Source organism: Cataglyphis hispanica, chromosome 8, assembly GCF_021464435.1.
Source record: "Cataglyphis hispanica isolate Lineage 1 chromosome 8, ULB_Chis1_1.0, whole genome shotgun sequence".
NCBI lineage: Eukaryota > Metazoa > Arthropoda > Insecta > Hymenoptera > Formicidae > Cataglyphis > Cataglyphis hispanica.
Window position 1 is genome coordinate 6,458,410 of NC_065961.1, and position 21,345 is coordinate 6,479,754.

Below are 21,345 nucleotides of genomic sequence, written 5' to 3' on the forward strand. Positions count from 1 at the left end.
TTGCAGTGTGTATCATATGTATATTCATATTATATAAGTATCGTATAAAATAAGATGTCAATCTAGATCAGATATTTTTAAACTACAATGAATTATTACGAGGTTTACGACTAAAATTGCATCTTACTGTATATTTATATTTGTTCCACTTTATACTTTTGCCAATAAGGAAACTTTCATTCCTCAAAATCAGTTGTATATGTATGGTAAGGGGAGCTTCGAAAACAAATCTATCAAATGCTTGAGATAGAACAATTTTCCTAAAATGTACGACAGGGATCTTATTCCCCCCAAGATTTCATTCTCTTTTCGATGCTTATTTCTGTTCGACCGAAAATCCACCTTATCTTTCCTCTTTATCATTTTTTCACGGCTAACTATGCGATTTCTTTTGGGGTCATCTTCGATTGGGTAGTTCAGTCCTTAAATTCGTTTCACAATGCCACTGACAAAAACGCCGTCACGTAAAAGAGTACCACTAGCATCGTCGTTATCGGCGAACACACGGATATCCGATAGATCGGATATTATACGGATTCTCGTTATCGGCCCTTTTCTAAGCGCGCATCCTGCGCTCCGCAAATCAAACGACGCCGATCCTCCGACATATTTCAGCTCTTTATGGTCTTGTTACCGTATAGGAACGTGTAGAAGAAAATTTTTTTCTTCATCACTAAGGTTTCTGACAAAAAAAAACTTTAATAATAATTATGAAGATTTTAAAAATATTAAATAATGAAAAAAATTTATGTATATAATATTTTTGATATAAAACAGACATTTATTGTTAGAACAATATTGTATAAATAAATTATAGTGTTAATTTTTTTTATTCAAAATAACGCAGATATTTAAATATGTCAATCTAAATGCGATATATAGTATAATGCATAATAGCATTTACATTTTTTATGACATCATTAAAGTTAAATTACGAAATAATTATCAAACTGTCATTTGGCAATTAATAGACGAGAGAATTTATATAGAAAATGATAATGGACGTATAATTTACATTTTGCCAAAATCACCGGTTAAACCTTTAATATTTGTAGCCATTTACATGAATAATTGATACCTAAAGTGCGAAATCTTGTACGTGCCGTATTTTTTTTTTTTTTTCTATTCCACAGACGATTCAATTATTATTCTTGAGTGACATTCTTCATGAATAAAATAATACGCAAGATACGTAATACTTTTTATGCAAACTTAAACACATACTATAGATTATGCGTATATTTAACAATTATATTTAATAAATCTATCAATGTCGCGAATGAAGAAATTCATATGAACAATGCATCTATTTTATCAATAGAAGATCCATGCGCTAGTTCCAGCTTAATCAACTGGATATCTCATTCGATCTCTATTTTTTTCTATCCTTTCTTCAAAGCCTGGTACCGAGAAAATGTTGCATAATGAATCGCGTATAAAATAAAGCATTGCAAGGGAAATCCACGGAGCGTCTGCTCGCAGCTAAACGCGCTCCAATTACATCTGACAGAAGTCTCGATTAATTCGATATTTCCCGTCGTTATTGTAAACGCAGCTGTGCCGATCCGTATTTCGTAATTACAATTTGATTTTTTCTTTTATCCGATGCTCAAGTTTCCAGAGATTTCATTACCGTCAAAATGTTGCGAGGGCTTTTTATCAATAATTTGTTGTCATAATAAACTTTCTCTCTTAGCTATCTTAAAATACAATTTTTAGATTGTTCTTATATGTTTGATTTATTGTAACGATTTATTATAACGGAAATGACTATTATTAATGTATTTTTTCATTGTTGAAATCGTAATACTTGAACGATGAAGTAAATTTAAACAATGTAGACATATTGTAGACAGAAAGTTTTCAGCACTTTTAATTAAAACGACATTCCAGGATGCACGAGAAACGCAAATAATGCTGAAACTTTTACTATTACTTATTTAAACAATGTGCCTTAGTTTTAAATAAATCTCGTTTTCTCTTATTTTTGTAACCTTTATTTTGTAATCTTTATTGCGAGAAGTACACATGCAGCTTTCAAATTTTATCGATCATGTGCACATGCAATACTTGATTAGATAGTATACAAGTTTGAAAAAAACTGTGTTTTCGCGAAGCCACAAAATTTTTACATGAACGTGATTTTGATTTATACGATCTGAGCTCTAACGTAACATGTGTTCGATCATTTATTTGTACTGTCCTAAACATACTTAAATACTCGTGATTCTCGTGGATGAGTTGATGATAAGTACGACCGATTTATTAGCAACTAAAAAAAAAAGATTGATTGTGAGATGAAACAGAAGTTGCAGAATGGAGATTCGTCTTCACCAGTCTTATCTCCCTCAGCATTTCACACGATTTCATTAATCTCTGTCAGTCATTTCTGATGGCCGAGTGAAAAATGATAAGGCGAATTTATTGGGAAATGAGACGAAAACTTAATTCGCAAAAAATTTAACTAAACAAGCCAGATATATACTTATTTGCCTATTAATTTGCGTTGGTTAAAGCTTGCCTTACAAAACATGTGTTAACATGTTATAAACAGAAGTTTTTTTAAAAATATTTAGATTACCAACTGGTTAAAAATTGATTAAAAAAATTTCTGCATAAGTCGGACTCACTCCACAGACGCTCGATTTTATCTCTAAACGAATAATGACAGAATCTGTTATTATATAATATGTAATATGTAATAATATGTAAATAATATTTTTTATTTAATATTTGAGTATTATATTAATTAATGCAAATCTAAATAAATAATACATTAAGTTAGAATTAAATTATATCAAACACAATCAACAATGAGAATATTAAAGACGACGCGTATATGTTCACAGGTATTGTTCATCAGCTACTCAGACAATCGGGGAAGGAAGATGGGATTTCAGAGCAGAACAAGATCGTACCTAAATCCTCCGTGTAACGTAGTTCCTGTCAAAACAGGACGCCATCAATTACAGTTCTTACACGTGCACCCTCTTTCGCCCTTCCGTAGATCGTCGTTGTCGTGACACGTCTCTGTCATTTTCACCGATACTGCCGCTGTCATTTGAACGCCCTTTGACGATTATATCTCGCTGAGCAGCTAATCCAGAAATTCGATAATTACGCGGTGCCCTGAAACATACCAAATTAATGCGGCTATTACGAATGAATGATCAAATCGATAGATCGTTATAATAATAATTGGATTTTGCCAATGAAATTTGCTTGTCGCTAAAGAGTATAATTGCATAAAAATATCACACAAGTTATTACAAAAGTTATAAAAATTTGTCTCAATAATTTAAATGACAAAAACAAAATAAGCGAGCAAATGAATTTTATTTTTCAGGTCTTATCTTTACTCTTGTTTAATCTTTCTTTGTTGCTAACTTATGTTGCTATTCATTCCATTGTTACAGCCAGTTGGTGATGTCACTTGAACAAATACTGAAATGATAATGCATCATGAAATTCTAAGTTAGAGCAAAAACTGACCAAATTATTACACATTTATCTATATATATATGATAGAATTATTTATATAAAAAGATAGCTTTCTAAACAAATGTATTTATTTATTTTATAAATAATATTATATAAGTATGTATATAAGTAATTTTCAGTATTTAATTATTTTACATCCATTATATTCTGTATAAAATAATTATTGTTAATGAATATGGAGAGATTTGCTGACAACATATACATATGTAGAAATGAATATAAAATAATTATTATATGTGGATCGACTAAATGGATTGACTAAAATTATAACCACAAATAATATCAAATAACTAAAGCAAGATTATAAATCGACAATCAGTCATCTCCTCTAGCTGATAAACTAACCGCGCAAACCAACGGCATTGTGTGTTAATATAAACAAAATATTGATATTAATATAGACATCAAATATTTGATTATTTATTGTAATATTAATATTCTAATAGCACATAATATTTTTGATTATAAAATGCATATTAATCTTATCTATGTTTATGCAATGTGATATATAAAATGTGATTCTCATAAACTCTTCTAAAAAAATTTCAGTATTCTCATAAACCACTAATAAAAATATGATATATATTAGTATTATATTATATTAGTCATTTTGCTCTTTGATTTTATATTATTAAAAAAAATTTCTCATTTTCAATCAATAGTTATTTGCATAAACTATAAATGCTTATACTAGCGTGAACTGAATGAAAAAACATAAATGTTTTTATTAGGAAAAAAAATTAATTTAAATTAAACAAAGAAAAAGAAATATTATTAAAAAGATTATAGAGAAACGTTTCATGCGGCGAGAAAGATTAAAGATTATTCTATTTAAATACTCTTATATCAAAAGTCCAATTATTTGATTATTAGACAAAATTCTATTACTCTGTCGGAGAGATGCGGTTTCGTATCACAATAGTGCGACAGCGAGATATTCCGAAAATCGATAGGAAATCGCTCAGTTGGTGGGCCTTCCTGTGTGTTACGTTAATGCATTTAGGAAGCATGTGTGTGGCCGTCCACCTGCCTACTCGACTAGTTAAGCTGATTAGTACCGCAACAATTAGCGCAGCTGCGCAGATTCGTAAGTCGTCGCGGAAGAGGCATTAACGAATGCGCCGGTATTAACTGCGCTAAACGAAACGGCGAATTATCGACAACAAAGTGGAAAACGCGACTTACTGTCGACTGCCGTAGGCAAACACAAACAGGGGTGACTCTCTTTTAAAGGCGATCGATTTGCAGGGGAAGTAGTGACAACTGTTTCGTAGAGACCGTGAGAAATTTTTATGATCGATCTAGTGTGCGTTTTTATATAATATAAATTTGACTCGATATCAGTACATATATTCTTGATATTTCACCTCGTCGCCGTGATTAATAATTAATTAATTTATCATTTATCAATTACCTATCAATGTTACATAATGCAATTATGTAATTGTTGTAAAGTAACAACAAAGAAAACTTGAAATAGAATTCTCGCTGACGAGATAAAAGTTAAGTTGCTTAAATTTTGCGCATAAAAGCTTCTTTGTTTCTGATTAAGCAACGTAAAAAGCAGATACTCGATTTAATAATGGAGTTTGCTGCAAAAAATGAAAGACTCGAGTTAGGATATTTCAATGTGTTCAGACCGCGCCTGTTTAAATTTATGCTAAATGAGCAATACATAAATAAGCATTCGCTTTCTATGTGGGCAACCCTTAATAGGGGTTGTTAGTGACCCCATTGTCATTTCTGCGACCCCACATCTATTCATGCCACATTTTTTCCGTAAACAAACGTTTTTACCTTAACGTTGGAGAGATATTTCTCTTGATATAATATCTTTTCTTTTAGAAAATGTCATTTATATAAAAGTTAGAGCATTTATTAGTTATTTTAACTTTATATAAAAATTGTTTGAACTTTTGAATTTCAGGTATATACTACAAGTATCGTATATAAATATATTTCTTAAATAATATATATATATATATATATATATATATATATATATATATATTCGGAGAAAAGAATATAGAACAAGAGTAATCAATAAATATCGTTACAAGTGATTTGATAAAAAGATGAATGTGTCATTCTTATTTTAAGGCGAATATTGATAGACTAGCAAACACATGTAGACAGATGCAATGTATTCACTTTAACTAGACAGCTCGCATGACATAGAATCGATCTCAAAGAGCAGCATCGTGTGTCTGCACTAGTGTATTGTCAATCTCGATTTGGTATCGTCATGTCGCGCTCACGGAAATTTGACGCAATTCTTCACATACGGTGTTGAAATTTTGTGGCAAACCGCGAGATTTTTGTATATTCTCGACGATCTGTTGACTATTACTACATATATGTAAATACTTAACTATGTCATATCAATGTGGCATATTGCGCATGTTTAAAGTTCGATTTCAACTCGAACAAATATGAAGGAATGCTGAGAGGTGCGTCAAATACTGAAATTGAATTAGTTTGTTCTTTTGCAGTATTATTTGTCCAATAGACGATTTATCTAATGGTGTAGCAAGTTACGCCATCGCCAAATCGATCGTTGTCCGCAGCGCAAAGCTTGCGATCGTTCGCTGCAATTGATTAATGATTGCGAATGACACGCCACCAATTCGAATTATCGGATCGACATTACCGTCGAGATCAATGGAATGCTTTGTCAGTTGTTTCGATAGTGGTTATTTTACATTCGTATACACTATTGAATTATAATAGAGTGCAGGTTTTAGCTTTATAGATTACACGATTACAAGCTATTCATGTGTATTTGACATTAATGCATTAAATAGTTTCCGACATTTTAATATATTCTTCTTAATTATGAATAGAGAATAAATAAACGATCAATTAAATGATCAATTAAACAATATTGCTAGATAATTTTATTTTTTTGCTCAATAAGGAAATTATAGTTCGTATAAAATTATATATGTTTTAAATATATGGCAAATAAGATTTGTTTTTTTATTGTAATTTTTTATTGTAATTAAATTAGCAAAATAAAAAAATGTAAATCTTATTTGATTTTTAAGAGATAAGTAAATGATAAAAGAGATATTTTTGTTTAGAAAAGATTAGATTGTTAATATAAATAAGATTTAACAGATCACTGATGCGTCCAACAGCGGCCGAGACTTGTGCTGCTTTGTTGAAAGTTTTAATCCGCATCTGAGTTTATTAGAGCCGATTAATAGAATCGGTTTGATCAACCGACAAGCCAATGTACTTGTCTAGCTGGATGAGGAAGGATTAAGGCGTTTGCCACGGGAACACTGGATCGGTTGCTTGGCGGTTAATTGAGAACGTCCAGATATTGACCGGCATAGGATCGATAGGCGAACGATATCCAGGAAGACAAAGAGGTCGTCCGGACATATGCTGAAGTGGTCATTTGTCTGCGATTTACGTGGAGATTGACGCTAACCTGATAACCTCGTTGCTCGTTTGATACTTGTAATTCTCTCGAATTTCGTAAATTTAACGCCGCTATCAAGATTCTTTCTGCATTACAGGATAAAATTTTGATGAAATTTCGATCTTTAAGCGTAGAATACCCGTTAAACTATAACTCCACAGTTAGAAAAAAAAAAAAAAAAATGGTGCATGAAGTTACATTTTTTAAAAATTATAATTTTCGTAAATTTTCTAATATTTTCAATAATTTCAAAAATGCAGTTCAGAAAAATAGATTTGCCCGAAAGATGACATATCTATATTGAATATTAAAAAAAAGATATTGTCATCATTTTTAATATTGTTCCAGAATTTCAGAATTTTAAAAGTAATTTACGATGACTTACTTCTTCAATTGCAAAATTTGTCACATTTTGCATATAAATAAACTTTTAAAATTTCTTTGAATTTATTTTTTCTCTTTGTGTAAATAGAAGAAAGAGCTTTAAAATATATACGAGTCTTATATTTTAGAAAAGTGATTAAACAAAGATTCGCATAGCGGCGTAATTTTGATTTTGTCAGCCTCATCTGAACATATTTTATCAAACAAAGCAAAGGTTTTACGCGACGCTGATTGCAATTTGTAACAATGCGACCTTCTTCGCGAATTGTGATAAAAAATCAATTACACATGAATTGTCAAATGTAATTAGTTTTATAGAAGAGCATATTTAAGTACTTAAGAATACTACAATGGTAATGGACGAATGCAAACTTGATAAAAGAAGCGTTAATTAGTTTCATTGAAGTCTTTTTTGTCTCTTCAAAATGAGTACGATTTTTCACAAAATTCTAGTTTTCATTATTATGTACACTTTCTTGAATATGGAAATTGATTTCCAGGATGTAAAGGTTGACCTACATATATCAAAATTTTTTGTATGATATATATATAATAACATATATATAATATAAATGTATAATTGATTTTATCTATCTTTTTTGTATTATCAATTAAAATTAATCGTGTTTTATTTTTTTAATTTTTAAGATTTAAAAATTACAAAATATTTATAAGTTTAAAATATATTTTTTTTTAAATTATAGAAAAGTATTTATATTAATTTTTTTTCTATAATTTTGAATGTTAATTATAAATTTGTATGATATATTATCTTTCTCTAAAAAGGCACATTATTGACACTTATAATAATAGTGATCAAATATAATATTTATATATTATATTCGATCACTTAAATTAAAATCAATTTTTCAATGAAAGAGCCTTACATATATATATATATATCAATTTGCTTGATAATATTTAATTAGAATATTTACAAGTTTACATAAAAAATACAGCATTAAAAAATTTCCATAATTTTTTATAATAGAATTTGAATTTATCGATTTACATACCCACCCAAATGATTTTATCGTAATTTCATCGATTCCATCGCATAAAAACGCCTTGCTTTATCCGCGGCGCCTTAATATAAAAGTAACTTGTTTTTTACGGCTATCTCGACGCGTCTGTAAGTTATGCATTTTTCTGTATTATGAGTGATAAAACCCGACACGTTTTATTGCCACTAAATTTTCATGGTTGCGCAATGAGCGGCAAGCAAGGGATTTTGTAAAATCGCACGCACTGAAAAACTCGTGCCTTTATGCGAATGGATTACACAAACATACAGTGGAAAAAAATTTTTACTTTATTTCTGTGGACGAGCAAATGGCTTTCAGCCGGCGACTGTGGTCGTTTTAAATGCATGACCGAAAAGAATATTCGTCCGCGCGTGATTATGTGTGTTCGTTAAAAAACCAAGTTGCTAATACCGAAAAGTGGCTCTTTGATAATGTACGGTAATGATCCTTTAAAGAAGATTAAGTTTTTTTAAATATAGATAAATGCTTGGGTATCTCGCTTTGTGTTTCCAGCAGTTTAATTAAAGAATTAAAGTAGATGTAATTTTCTCGCGGCTAACGGATTATTTACACTAACAATTATTTTCTATTTTATTTTTCAAACGTGCAATTAAAAATGATAGATGTTTATAATTTCTTTAAATTAACATCGTATTACTCTTGTTAATATGTGACAATTATAAAAAATATATATTAATTAATAATTCTTATTAAAATATATAATTTAAGTTATATACACAAATATACTTTGTATTAAATATTTTTTTTTCTAGTGTTTTTTATTTTGATCAAAGAGTAATTTCTTAAATTGAGGGCTAGCAATTTATATATTCGACCAGTTAAATAAAATGAAACGCAAATAATTGAGTGGAGTTTGAAAATTCGTTTTGTCGCAGACGCTTGTTCGAAACACTATAGTCTTCGAAGAGTTCTCTCCGAAGGCGACAAACGCATGCACAACCGCAGAAAGCGGATTGTATCCGCGACTGCAAATATTTTTCGCGAAAAAGTTGTCGATGAAAAGCAGACGAGGATTGCAGTTTCGTTGCAGTACGGAGCAAGTTTTGCGCTTCATCATACATGAACCGCCTTGCTTCGATGCAGTTGCCTCACACACGGATGGCGCTTAATCAAACAATAACGCGTATCAATGCATACATGGGTGGTTGATGCGCGTATGCAGCTTCGCAGAGCTGGACCAGTCCGTGCATACAAGCGACGGCACGACGGCTTTGTTTCCTGTGTGCAAGGCGCGATGCACACTGCGAATCTAGCTCGTTGTTATTTTACAAAGCGCGCCGATTATTATCCGATCTCGACCATTCGGAGTTTCCCGAGTTTATTGTTTCCTGATCAACCAAGCCGTTGATTGCTTCTGATGTGACTTAGATCCGCCTGCAGTTGTTGAAATTTTTTATAATATTTTTGCGCTATAAAAACTCGCCGAGAAATTGTCAATATTGTTAAATGAATTCAAGACTCTTTAAGTACCGATCTGATAATAATTCATTTCTTTCTAATAATTAAAATTGCAATTTTAATTGAAATTTGAAATTGCATTTTAGAATAAATTACGGCTAAGTCTAAGCTAAAATATTATTGTAGTGAAATACTAAAAATATTTGATAACGATAATATATTAATGTACATTGCACTAAAATTTTACATAAGAATTTTGTAATATTTTATAACTCGACACGTTGCAAATAGCAGAATCTTGAGAGAAATGTATATAATCTTATTACTGCGTCTACAACTAAACTATTGCGAGCTAATATCGGCCAATGCTAACATACTGGACCAGTAGTATTACCTTCGAAACACTACTCAATTGTGTACAGCATTGTCACATCTTAGCAATGTTGTGTTAATAGCAACATTACCACAGAATGATATTACATTCCGGTCAAACTTAATTGGCACAATGCTGACAACCAATACTGAAATGATTTGCAAAACGCTTATTTACTACTAACAGTTTATAAATTTTTAGATGAGAAATTGCAACGTATTATAATTAATTATTGTTTATCATAATATTTTTAAAATAATATATATAAAACAAATATATAAAAATAAAGGTAAAGATTTCCATAAAAATAAATATAAAAAATTGTACGAAATTTTTGATAAGCTTGACAAAATATTAATAAATTATTTTAGATTTTGTTTAATATTTTTTTTACTGCTATTATAAAATTATTACACTTTTTAAATGCATCAGGTGCTATCCTATTATAGTGTTTTATGAAAATGTAATGCATGGATAACGAGTTAATAGAAATGTAAATGATGATAAATTTAAAATTCAATTTGGAAAACTCTGCGGCGCAGGGCGTTTAAATTTCTCGCAGAAAATACTGACAATATTATATTTCGCGATAATACGTAATTATGCACACTCGTCTGTTATACGATAGTTATCGCGTTGAATTTGCGGTGACATAATAATGAGGAATAATATGTAAGGAAAATTTTGAATGTGTGGGTGTTTTCCAAACAATTTGCAACTTGTGCGTAATATATTGCCATTTCGCTGCAACGCGGCCTATATGTCACCGGAAAGTTGGGAAGCGTTTCAAAATAATCTATAATTATATACAACTTTGGCATAGCTTTCCCTACACACAGCGAGTTTCGAACTATACGGGTCGAAGGTTTATATGCAATGTAGAATGTAAGAGATTTCAATAATTACTTCATTGAATCATAAGAGACGTCTGCGTATAATGCGTTTGGTTATTTGATATGTAAATTAATTTTTTACCAATTTTTTAATTCGAAATACGCAAATTGCTGATAATGCTTTAATTAAATTTATTCTTGATACAAATCCCGGATGACAAGAAAAATATTAAAATAAATATTAGAGAATGTAATTATCGCATAATAATAATTCTTACACATAAATAAAATGAGTTCAATGACTACTTTCCAAATAAATTCTCAAATTGTATATATATTACAATTGTATATATACTCAATTATACTGCTTATATAATTGTATATAATAAATTCAAAGGATATTTTTTCCTTTTCTAAAAATTTTTATTTGATTTAAATTTTTATTTTTTTGTGAACTCTATTTAGTAGCTACTCAAAAAATTCATACGGGATTCGCTTATTCCCCTCTATGCAACTCTATCTTCCACGGCTTGTCCAGAATCCCTCGGTAAAGCAGCGTATCTACATCGAGAGCGGCCAACCACCCTTAGTTGCCAACCCCTCAGGTAGCACAATTTATTTCGGTGTTGAAAATTTTGCTATAGTCGGTGGCGTTTCTTCACGTTCCCCTGGTAACATCCCTTTTTGCCGAATAAAGTTACGGTAATTTCGACGGTATCTTCGACAATGAATCTTCAGAGATTGTGAGAGGGTGCGCGATGACGAGAGTCGCAATCGCTTGTCGAGGGTAGGTTCGGTGTGTCGGGTTGCAAGGAAGGAAATGCAATTATTGGCCAGCGTCTGCGCTTCTATATCGATCCGTGTCGACGGTGGTGGCGGCGGTTGTGCTCGCGGCGCGTTCGGGTGGGACCACAATCAACCCCACAACGAACCCGCCCAAAATGTATTTCTGCTTGCGTCTCGCGCGGTTATTCCTGATCTCGGCGATTTTGTGCGTCGGTAAGTGTGCCGTTTCCGGGGTGACGAACTGAAATTTGAGGGAAAGCTTGCGCGCATTAAGAGAAGTGCAGGAATGCTTGGATGTGTAAACTTCCTGACATGATAAGAGAACGAAAGAAGTGAAGTGTGCGATAATAGCGAAATAAAGCGGCGTGCGGGTTTTTAATTTTATACGATTTTTTTCACGCGATTCAGAGCCTCGTTCATCAAATCACGATCATTTTCGTTAATTACGTTAATTGTTTTACTTGCAGGTCTGTGCTCCGAAGATGAGGAGAGATTGGTGCGAGATTTATTCAGAGGGTACAATAAACTCATCCGACCAGTGCAAAATATGACGGAGAAGGTACACGTGAGGTTCGGCCTCGCCTTTGTGCAGCTGATCAATGTGGTGAGATTATATTGTTGTTTCTTCTTCACGCGATTGAAAAATAATATTAATTGCATGTTCTACAAAAAAAAAAAAAAATTAAATTATATAATAGACGAGTGTTTATACGACCAAACTGGCAATTTATTGTTTGATTGTTCTATCACGACGTTTCGACCATATAGTTTAGGTCCTTATCAAGTGAATTAAAATAACAATATTATAAATAATGATAGTCACGTTACAAATAAAATAAATAGAGTTATTTACCTGCGTTATAGTTAAAAAGTAGAAAGAGAAAAATCGAAATGTCAAACTGAAATTGTGTCAACCACTATGTTTGGGATACTGAGAACGACTAAACGACCTTTATTAATCTGTCGTATATGTTGTTTAAATTCTCTGTGTCTTTTTGAGAGTTAATAGTGTTGTCAAATTTTTTAATAAAAAACATTTCAGCTATTTCTCTCTTTCTTACATGTTTTTCAATATATAGAATATCAGGCGCGACCAATCGAAGTCATGATCAAATTCTAATTTGTGTTTGCTGATTACGGAAAGATTACTTGGGTGCATTTTTATATTATTAAAATGTTAAATTATATAAATAATTATATAAAATTATTGTTCTTAAAAAATACTTTAAATATTTTTACATAAATTTTTTAAATTTTTTAGAACGAAAAGAACCAGATCATGAAATCGAACGTATGGTTAAGATTTGTATGGATGGATTATCAATTGCAATGGGATGAAGCAGATTACGGCGGAATCGGCGTCCTGAGATTACCACCCGACAAAGTGTGGAAACCGGATATAGTGTTATTCAATAAGTATGCAAGAAATTTATTTGCATGCTTTATTAAAAGAAAAATATAAGGTGGGCCCAAACTCCGGCCAGACTTTGAGATTTTATAGAAAATTTAATTTTGAACAAAAAGTAATCGGAAACAAAAATTGTAGAGAAATAAATTATTTTTTAAATGAGATGAAAATTATATATATATATATATATATATATATATATATATATATAAACAATTAAATATTTGCATTTGTTTTATCAAAAGATATCTTGACAATGAAATAATCAAATGTTATTTACTAAATAAAATTTGTTTTTCATTTAATTATATTTATTTTGTTTATAGTGCTGATGGCAACTATGAGGTTCGTTACAAGAGTAACGTGTTAATATATCCGAACGGCGAGGTGCTCTGGGTGCCGCCAGCGATTTACCAAAGCTCGTGCACGATCGATGTCACATATTTTCCCTTCGATCAACAGACATGCATTATGAAATTTGGTTCGTGGACCTTCAACGGCGATCAAGTCTCTCTCGCGCTTTACAATGATAAGAATTTCGTCGATCTGTCCGATTATTGGAAAAGCGGCACATGGGACATCATCAGCGTCCCGGCGTATCTTAATACTTATCAAGGTGATTTTCCCACGGAGACGGACATCACTTTTTACATAATTATCCGCAGGTATTCTCGATTTTTTCTCTTCAATATTGCTTTAATTTCTATATATAATAAATATTTTGACACGCTCGCATTATTATAATTATATTTCAAGATTTTAATTTAAAAAAAGAAAATTAGCCACACATATCTGAAATCATAAAATGTTTATATTATTTTTGCAGGAAGACTCTCTTTTACACAGTAAACTTGATACTGCCAACAGTTCTAATCTCTTTCCTTTGCGTACTCGTCTTCTATCTTCCTGCGGAAGCTGGCGAGAAGGTCACTTTGGGTATCAGCATTCTTTTATCTCTGGTTGTGTTTCTTCTATTAGTCAGCAAAATTCTACCGCCTACTTCTCTTGTACTGCCGCTAATAGCCAAATATTTGCTCTTCACATTTATTATGAATACCGTCAGTATCCTTGTAACTGTTATCATTATCAACTGGAACTTTCGCGGACCGAGGACCCACAGAATGCCTCAGCTCATACGCAAGATCTTCCTTAAATATCTGCCAACAATTCTGTTCATGAGGCGGCCAAAGAAAACACGATTGAGGTGAGAGATCATTTAAAAAAATATATTATTTACAAAGAATATAACTATATTTAAAAATTGTATGTCAATTAAAAGTATAAAATTAATGATTATTAATGAGATAAAATTAATTGGACATAGAAGTGCAATAAAAATATATGTGATATAAACATAATTAATTTACTCGAACAAACGAATATTATTTTATCAGATGGATGATGGAAATACCGAATGTAACACTGCCAGCTTCCACATATTCCGGAAGCCCGACCGAGGTGCCGAAACACCTGCCAGCTTCTTTGGCCAAATCGAAGATGGAGGTGATGGAGCTATCCGATCTGCATCATCCGAATTGTAAGATTAATCGTAAGGTACACCACACCACGAGCAGCTCCAGCGGTGCTGGAGGAGGGGAGGGCATGGGGGACAGAAGAGGATCCGAAAGCTCGGACTCCGTGTTGCTCAGCCCGGAAGCCAGCAAGGCCACCGAGGCCGTGGAATTTATAGCGGAGCATCTCAGGAACGAGGACTTGTATATACAGGTGAGGATCTCTCAATTTTTCATCTCTTTCAATAAACATTAAATAAGAAACTTGGCTATACATTTTATGTATTCAAGCTATGTGCATAAAATGAAAGAAATTTTAGATTTACGTAGTTAAAACTTTCTTTTCTGCGACATCTCTTTTTTGTAGACAAGGGAAGATTGGAAATACGTTGCAATGGTGATCGATCGACTGCAACTTTATATCTTCTTTATAGTGACGACCGCAGGTACCGTCGGAATCCTAATGGACGCTCCTCACATTTTCGAGTACGTAGACCAGGATCGTATTATAGAAATTTATCGCGGAAAATAAAATCTGATTTATCTTAATGAATCGCAATTATAAATAATGTGCCATCGTTAATGGCCGTTCTCATTTCGTCCTTTTCAAAATCGATTTCAACGTCATGTGAATAAGTTTGCCATGACAGTTGTAAACATATAACGTTTACAACTCAAGCAGTTATTCAACACACAAGTAATTATTTTTTATACAGATTTCTATCAAATCTTATGCAAAGTACAAATTTATTTAATGAAAGTTTCAACTCAATCTGCTGCCATTGCATGTGTGTATATTTTTTTGTTGTTTAAAATTAATGAAATTTTTTACTTGCAAACGTTCTCAGTTGCAAAGTTTGTGCGGGCAATCGAAATGGCATACATTACGTAAATAATAATTCCATTAGCGTTAATCCAGGCTGCCTCTGCGATTGTTGTCTTCCCCCAATGCCATTAACTTCCGATAGCTCTAACGCGACGTGCTTAGACGAAAGATTTGCGAAGCAACCAAACCGAATGGTTTTCGTCTCTTATTTTATCGGAGGAAATAATATTTCCAAAATTCTTGAGGACGTTATATATTACATATAAAAATTATTTGCTGATTTTTTAATTTTTATGAGATGACATCGTATATTTAACTAAAGAGATATTTCTATTTAATATTCAATTGGTCTTTAAATTAGTAATTCTATTTCTTAAAATAATTTAGAAATTTTGTTTCAAGGAAAGAGAGATATATATGGCGTAAATTATCTTAATAATGATGTATTTTATATTGGATAAATTTTGGTTAAAAAGAATTTGACTTTTAATTATTTAAGGATAATATTTTATTAGTTTGTAACAGATATATAGTTCTACCTGTTGATTATGAAATTAATAATATAATATAAATATCTCATTGGAAATATCATGTTTGCGCCTTCAGTACCAACTACCACGTAACACACTTAATGTTAAACGATGAAATCCGCTTATGTAGTATTATATAATATCCATAACTAGAAAAATGCAAAATTAATTAATGAATTTTTGGCAAGATTATTATAATATTAATATAACAATGATACGCACAAATACATGTTTAGGCAACTATATCCATATCTCTTAATTAGAATACAAATAATTCAATAGGTAGCAAATATACATATAACAAAAAATATTATTTATATTATAAAATAATTCAAATTTATAAGGAATTCACGTTTAACATTAAAAATTATGTAAAATTTTTGCGTATTTTTTTATGGTTGTAGTTTTATCATAAATTATTAATGGATCTATCTATTAAATGTACATTTTTTTTTTGTTTTTTAATCTGAGTTGTCGAAAGTATGCATGTTTAATATATGTACGTAATATGTAACATTAACAAATTTAGTATTAAATGTGCGATGAGAAAACGGTCCTTTATTTGATTTCTTGATCGCAATTTTGGCGATCAATTTCGACCAGTATCGATCAAAAAAGTCTCAAATGTCAAAGTTAAAAATCTCCTTGTAAAATAAGGTCGAAACAATGCGCATTCATGTGCGAATAAATATGCGGAATCAATGTTGCGACAATGGCTTAGATATAGATTTGAAATAATTTTGATAATAATGCAAATCATCGTTGCCACATTGTAATTTAGCTGAGCTCACATTTGATACTCGTCGTCGTGTTGTATTGATAGAATTGCGACGACTTCAACATGCTCGTCAAATATTTGCACTGACGAGTTTCTAATGACAAATTTCATGCGAGCATGAAAGTTTGTTCATTAGACTGATATAAATTATGAAGGGATTTTTTTTCGTGTCTACACGCGATGAGTTTAGAGCGCAATGGAAGACCAATACAAGTCAAGGTATAATTAAGCAGAATTTTTTTGACTGGAATGATAAAACAAATCTATTCATAATGAAATTGTTTGCATTTTTGTTCATTTTAAATAGAAATTACATTTTCAGAATGTGTTATGACTGAAAAATTGGCCTTCCTGAAATTAAAACTAAAATAATTCAAACATATTTATTGTTATGGAGTTATTTCAATAGTTATTATTGAATACATTGTGTAGAATATATAAACATAATATATACATGTTTTTTATTGTTTAAGTTTCTTTTCATGCCCAAATATTTTTATCAATTTTATTGTTGTTACTTTACAAACATAAAAGTAAAATGGATAGTTTTTATGATCATAACTAACTTATATGCTATGTAATAGAATTTAATAAAAAGTTTTGTCGTAATATATGAAATAAATAAATAAAGCAAAAATAGATAACGTTTAGTTATCTAGACAGATATGTTTAGTTAAATGCGGGATGAGCCAATGTATTTGCGCTATAATATAAATGCGCATTAGAAGAAACGCAAATTCTACGTTCAACATAAGAATGTAAAATTATCGTGCGTTAATAGAACATTATACTCATACTTATATCGTATTGTATTGCGTATATTGTACAGAGAGACTGTCAAACGGTCGTGTTCTTTAATAGAACATTTAGTTGAGAGAAAAGTTGCATTGTCGAATAATGAGGATTTATATGTAAGTAGTGAAACGACCGAAAAAAATGTAGTTCTCTTTATATTCATTTATAATTTTGTGTAATTGTAATTTTTTATCACATCTCTCAACGTATAGATATTTGCAAATTTATAAGTTTTATCAATTTTCCTTGCAAAACTCATACATGACGATTCATTCGATTATGTCAAGATTTTCAATTGTTAATTAATCAGTTTCACAAATTTTTTTTTATATGTATGATAAGTAGTTATTGTATTTATATAAATATTTTATCCTATTTGATGAAATTTAATGTTGTAGTTGTGATAGTTTTCAAAAGTATTTATGTCTGTCTAAATTGATTGTTATATTTGTTCAAGTAAAATGAGTTTATTTGCTCAAAGATGCTTGATAATAATAGCAATAGTTGATGTAGAACAAAAAAGAAATCATTCTTAATTATAATTCTTTAGGTCGGTTATAGCGAATTGTAGAAGAAAAGGAAAGAGAGGAATATATACAACCTTATGTAATTTTCAAAATTTATAATATAAATTTTTTGTTTAATTTTGATAAGTTATTAACAGTCACGAATTTTATTTTATTTACAAATTTCATTTCTATAAGCAAATTTTCTTTGTGGTATAATTCATTAAAGAAAAATTACTGTAGATCCATAATTGATGTAACGAGAATAATTTGTCTCTGTGTTGCAATGCGTTGATTACTGATAGCGCATGACGTGTCTTCCTCAAAAGAAATACAATAATTAAAATTTTTAGAGACCACGCCCTGTGTATTTATTTCAGCTTTTTCACGTTTTCTGATGAGTTTTATCTAATTTATTGAACGTAATTTAATATAAACAATAACAGTAAAAAAAATGTACATTTTAGCCAGAGTATATGCGTTTCTTATCTGCAAAATGGATGATCACCGCATCAGCAAATATATATTATAGTTTACTTCTGCGCATCAAACGAGAAACCGTTATTGTTGAATCTACCAAGTTTGTACTTTATTATGCATGATAAATAATAGTGACTATATATTCATTCATTACTCTATATTGGTAGGTAAAAAAGAATTTTAACGTAATAATTAAGTAGTCCTTTTTATAATGAAATAACACATCAATAAAATCATCGAATTTCATACCTTCATGTGCCTTGACTAATATATTATAAAAATATTATTTCATTCTCAACCTCAACTCTTCATATATTCTACATAAATAAAATATAAAAAGTAATATTGCTTTCTTGAGTTGCCAATGAGAGTCCTTTATAATGAGATGTTCCGATAAATGAGATGTTTGTGCATGGCCGAAAGAAACTGAAAAGAAGAGAGAATGGAAGACGTTTATTTTCATTTCATTTATTTCAACAATTTCATAATAACGTAATAATGTTAATAATATTACAATGCGGCGATTACAGTGCTCACCAGTTAACAGGGATTCTCATATCGATCAACGTTGCCTCGAAAAGGAGCCCAGCGTAGAAATATAACAAATTTTTATTCACGCTCTCTTATATCTCCTCCGTGGTATATAGATTTACTATTATCGGACCAGGCTGTTGTTCAGAGGCATAATTAAAAGTCAAGTGAGATCGGGTGAGTTCAGTTCAATTGCATCGTCCCACCAGGGTCTACGAAAACATGGTAACTCATTTCATACATTCTCGCGTCTTTTTTACACTTTCCTTCGTATTCTCAATTGATAACGCACACCATTGTCGATCTTAATGATTGATTGTAACGGTGGACAATACGTGGCATTTTTTTTTTTTTTTTAAGTACATAGGGAATAAAGATATAGGTGTAGGTAGATAACGAAGAGAGTTAGATCGCGTTCTATATATAATCGGTTTTCTGAAATCGCATCAGCACGCTTTTTACGTTCTGTTAAATTCAATAGGTTAGCATTCAGAGATAATTAGGTATAACTCCTTCTTTCTTCATCGTTAGTTTAGAGAGAAAGTGATCTCGATAAAGTTCGACCCTAACTGCTAATAGACTACCTCTGAATCACCCCTATAATTACTGTCAGAGTATAACTACGTCGCTATTGATTACAGGCTAGCTTTTAATATTCAGTTAATCGATTATTAATCATTTCTTTTTATTCATTATTACGAATACGACTTTAGCAATCAATAGTTTAAATATATATAGTTTATGTTTAGTGGTACATGTGATTTTTTTTTTAATAGTTTCGCTTTTATTTATTTATTTGTTTGTTATCATTATCATTATTTCTTTTGCGGTAATTTTTGATGATTATTTTTCTTCCTCGCTATTTCGCTAATCATCCAGCGCGAATATTTTTAACTTTTTTTTTCTTTTTTTTTTTTTTCTTTTTTTGATAAGACAATGTAGCTTCTTATGGAGTCGCGCGTGGTAAATTAGCCGAACGAGGATCCAGTACGGAAGGAAACGAGTATTGCCTGGAAATAACTGAGCTTTACTTGTGTAAAAATTCATTTTTAAATTCATTTGGCTGTGACGTGTTTACCTCTTATCTGTTTTTTTATAAATACATTCTTATGTGCGTCTTTCTTTTACTGCGGAATTCTGACGCAAAATATGTATATTCGCTCGAATCGAACTCAAGAATTTGTTCTCTCTCTCTCTCTCTCTCTCTCTATTGTCTCGTGCAATAAATTTTATAATTACTTGGCACTAACATTCTGCGTTTTGAATAAAGCATATAAGAAATTTAAGATAGACAAGATGAATACCTTTGTTAGTACATTATATGTTTTAATGTCGATCTGACCGAAGGGAGGAATGTCATGTATACTTTATTTTAACATGTAAAGATGTAATCGACGTTATATCATTCTTTTTGCTTAAATAAAATTTAATTTTGACATAGAGAATAATTAATAATGTCATTAATACAATTATTTAATTTTGTTCTGAGAAATATAAATTATTAAACTTAATGCAATAGCGAAATTAAATCGACAGGACATTTAACTATAACAAATTTATAACAAATGGCGGAGTAATTTCGCAGACTCTCCCCGATCCCCTCGTAACGGATTAATTCATAATCGATTCAATTACACGCGATTTCCGCGCCGCCTTATGATCTTTCTCGTTAATTACATTCCTATTCAACCCTATCGCGTAGCACGTTCGCTTCGCAGTGCGCTCGTTTACGCTTTAAGGATTAGCTACAAATTTGGCACTTGAACTTACGCTTCACCTAATCTATTTTATTAACTCGCCATCGTCGTGAAAAAAGATACGAGCACGAGCCTATCTTAAATACTTGTCTTTTTTTTTTCCCTTGTTTCCGCGCTTTCGCTCGCTCGCGCTAATCGATCGATCAAACTGGGCAATTGATCATCTGTACAAACAATGGCACAGTGGAATTTACACACAAAACCTTGCCCCGAATCCCGCCGGCAAAACGATACGACGATGATAACGTGACACTCGAAATCTGCGTTGCTGCGTATGATTGCACGAGAAGCATCGTTTTGCTTTTTCAATACTATCGTGATGGTTCCACAAGCCATCAAACGTAATACGTAGATCGTGTAGTTTCATAGCGGAAATATCCTCTACATCTCTCCGTACAATCGTTTTCCATCAACAATATTTCCATTAACTGGTGATTGGACGCGTGAACCTTTTTTGACACTCGAAAGAGTA

General features: G+C 31.2%; 1 protein-coding gene and 1 long non-coding RNA gene across 4 annotated transcripts; one reads left to right on the forward strand and one right to left on the reverse strand.

Annotated features, from left to right (window-relative positions):
* Positions 1-1,976: 1,976 nt before the first annotated feature.
* LOC126851596 (uncharacterized) lies at positions 1,977-12,699 on the reverse strand. Of its 2 annotated transcripts, XR_007687719.1 has the most exons (4): positions 12,605-12,699; positions 12,213-12,414; positions 2,919-3,129; positions 1,977-2,272 (listed from the first exon to the last, which is right to left on the reverse strand). It is a non-coding gene; the product is annotated as an uncharacterized LOC126851596 (long non-coding RNA). The 2 variants fall into 2 exon arrangements; XR_007687718.1 differs by lacking the exons at positions 1,977-2,272; positions 2,919-3,129 and adding an exon at positions 11,877-11,992.
* On the forward strand, positions 11,840-18,839 carry LOC126851553 (acetylcholine receptor subunit beta-like 1). 2 transcript variants are annotated; one of them, XM_050595643.1, is made up of 7 exons: positions 11,840-11,964; positions 12,219-12,355; positions 13,013-13,167; positions 13,486-13,824; positions 13,986-14,363; positions 14,554-14,884; positions 15,038-18,839. In XM_050595643.1, the coding sequence occupies exons 1-7, from the start codon at positions 11,907-11,909 to the stop codon at positions 15,200-15,202; spliced, it is 1,563 nt and encodes a 520-aa protein (XP_050451600.1). In that variant the 5' UTR covers positions 11,840-11,906; the 3' UTR covers positions 15,203-18,839. The 2 variants fall into 2 exon arrangements, with proteins under 2 accessions (XP_050451600.1, XP_050451601.1); XM_050595644.1 differs by lacking the exons at positions 11,840-11,964; positions 12,219-12,355 and adding an exon at positions 12,839-12,904.
* Positions 18,840-21,345: the final 2,506 nt, after the last annotated feature.

Coding starts and splice junctions, on each gene's coding strand:
- LOC126851553 (XM_050595643.1), top strand. CDS start 11,907: ATGTATTTCTGCTTGCGTCTCGCGCGGTTATTCCTGATCTCGGCGATT. Junction 13,825..13,985: donor TTTTACATAATTATCCGCAG/GTATTCTCGATT, acceptor TTATTTTTGCAG/GAAGACTCTCTTTTACACAG. Junction 14,364..14,553: donor CCAAAGAAAACACGATTGAG/GTGAGAGATCAT, acceptor TTATTTTATCAG/ATGGATGATGGAAATACCGA.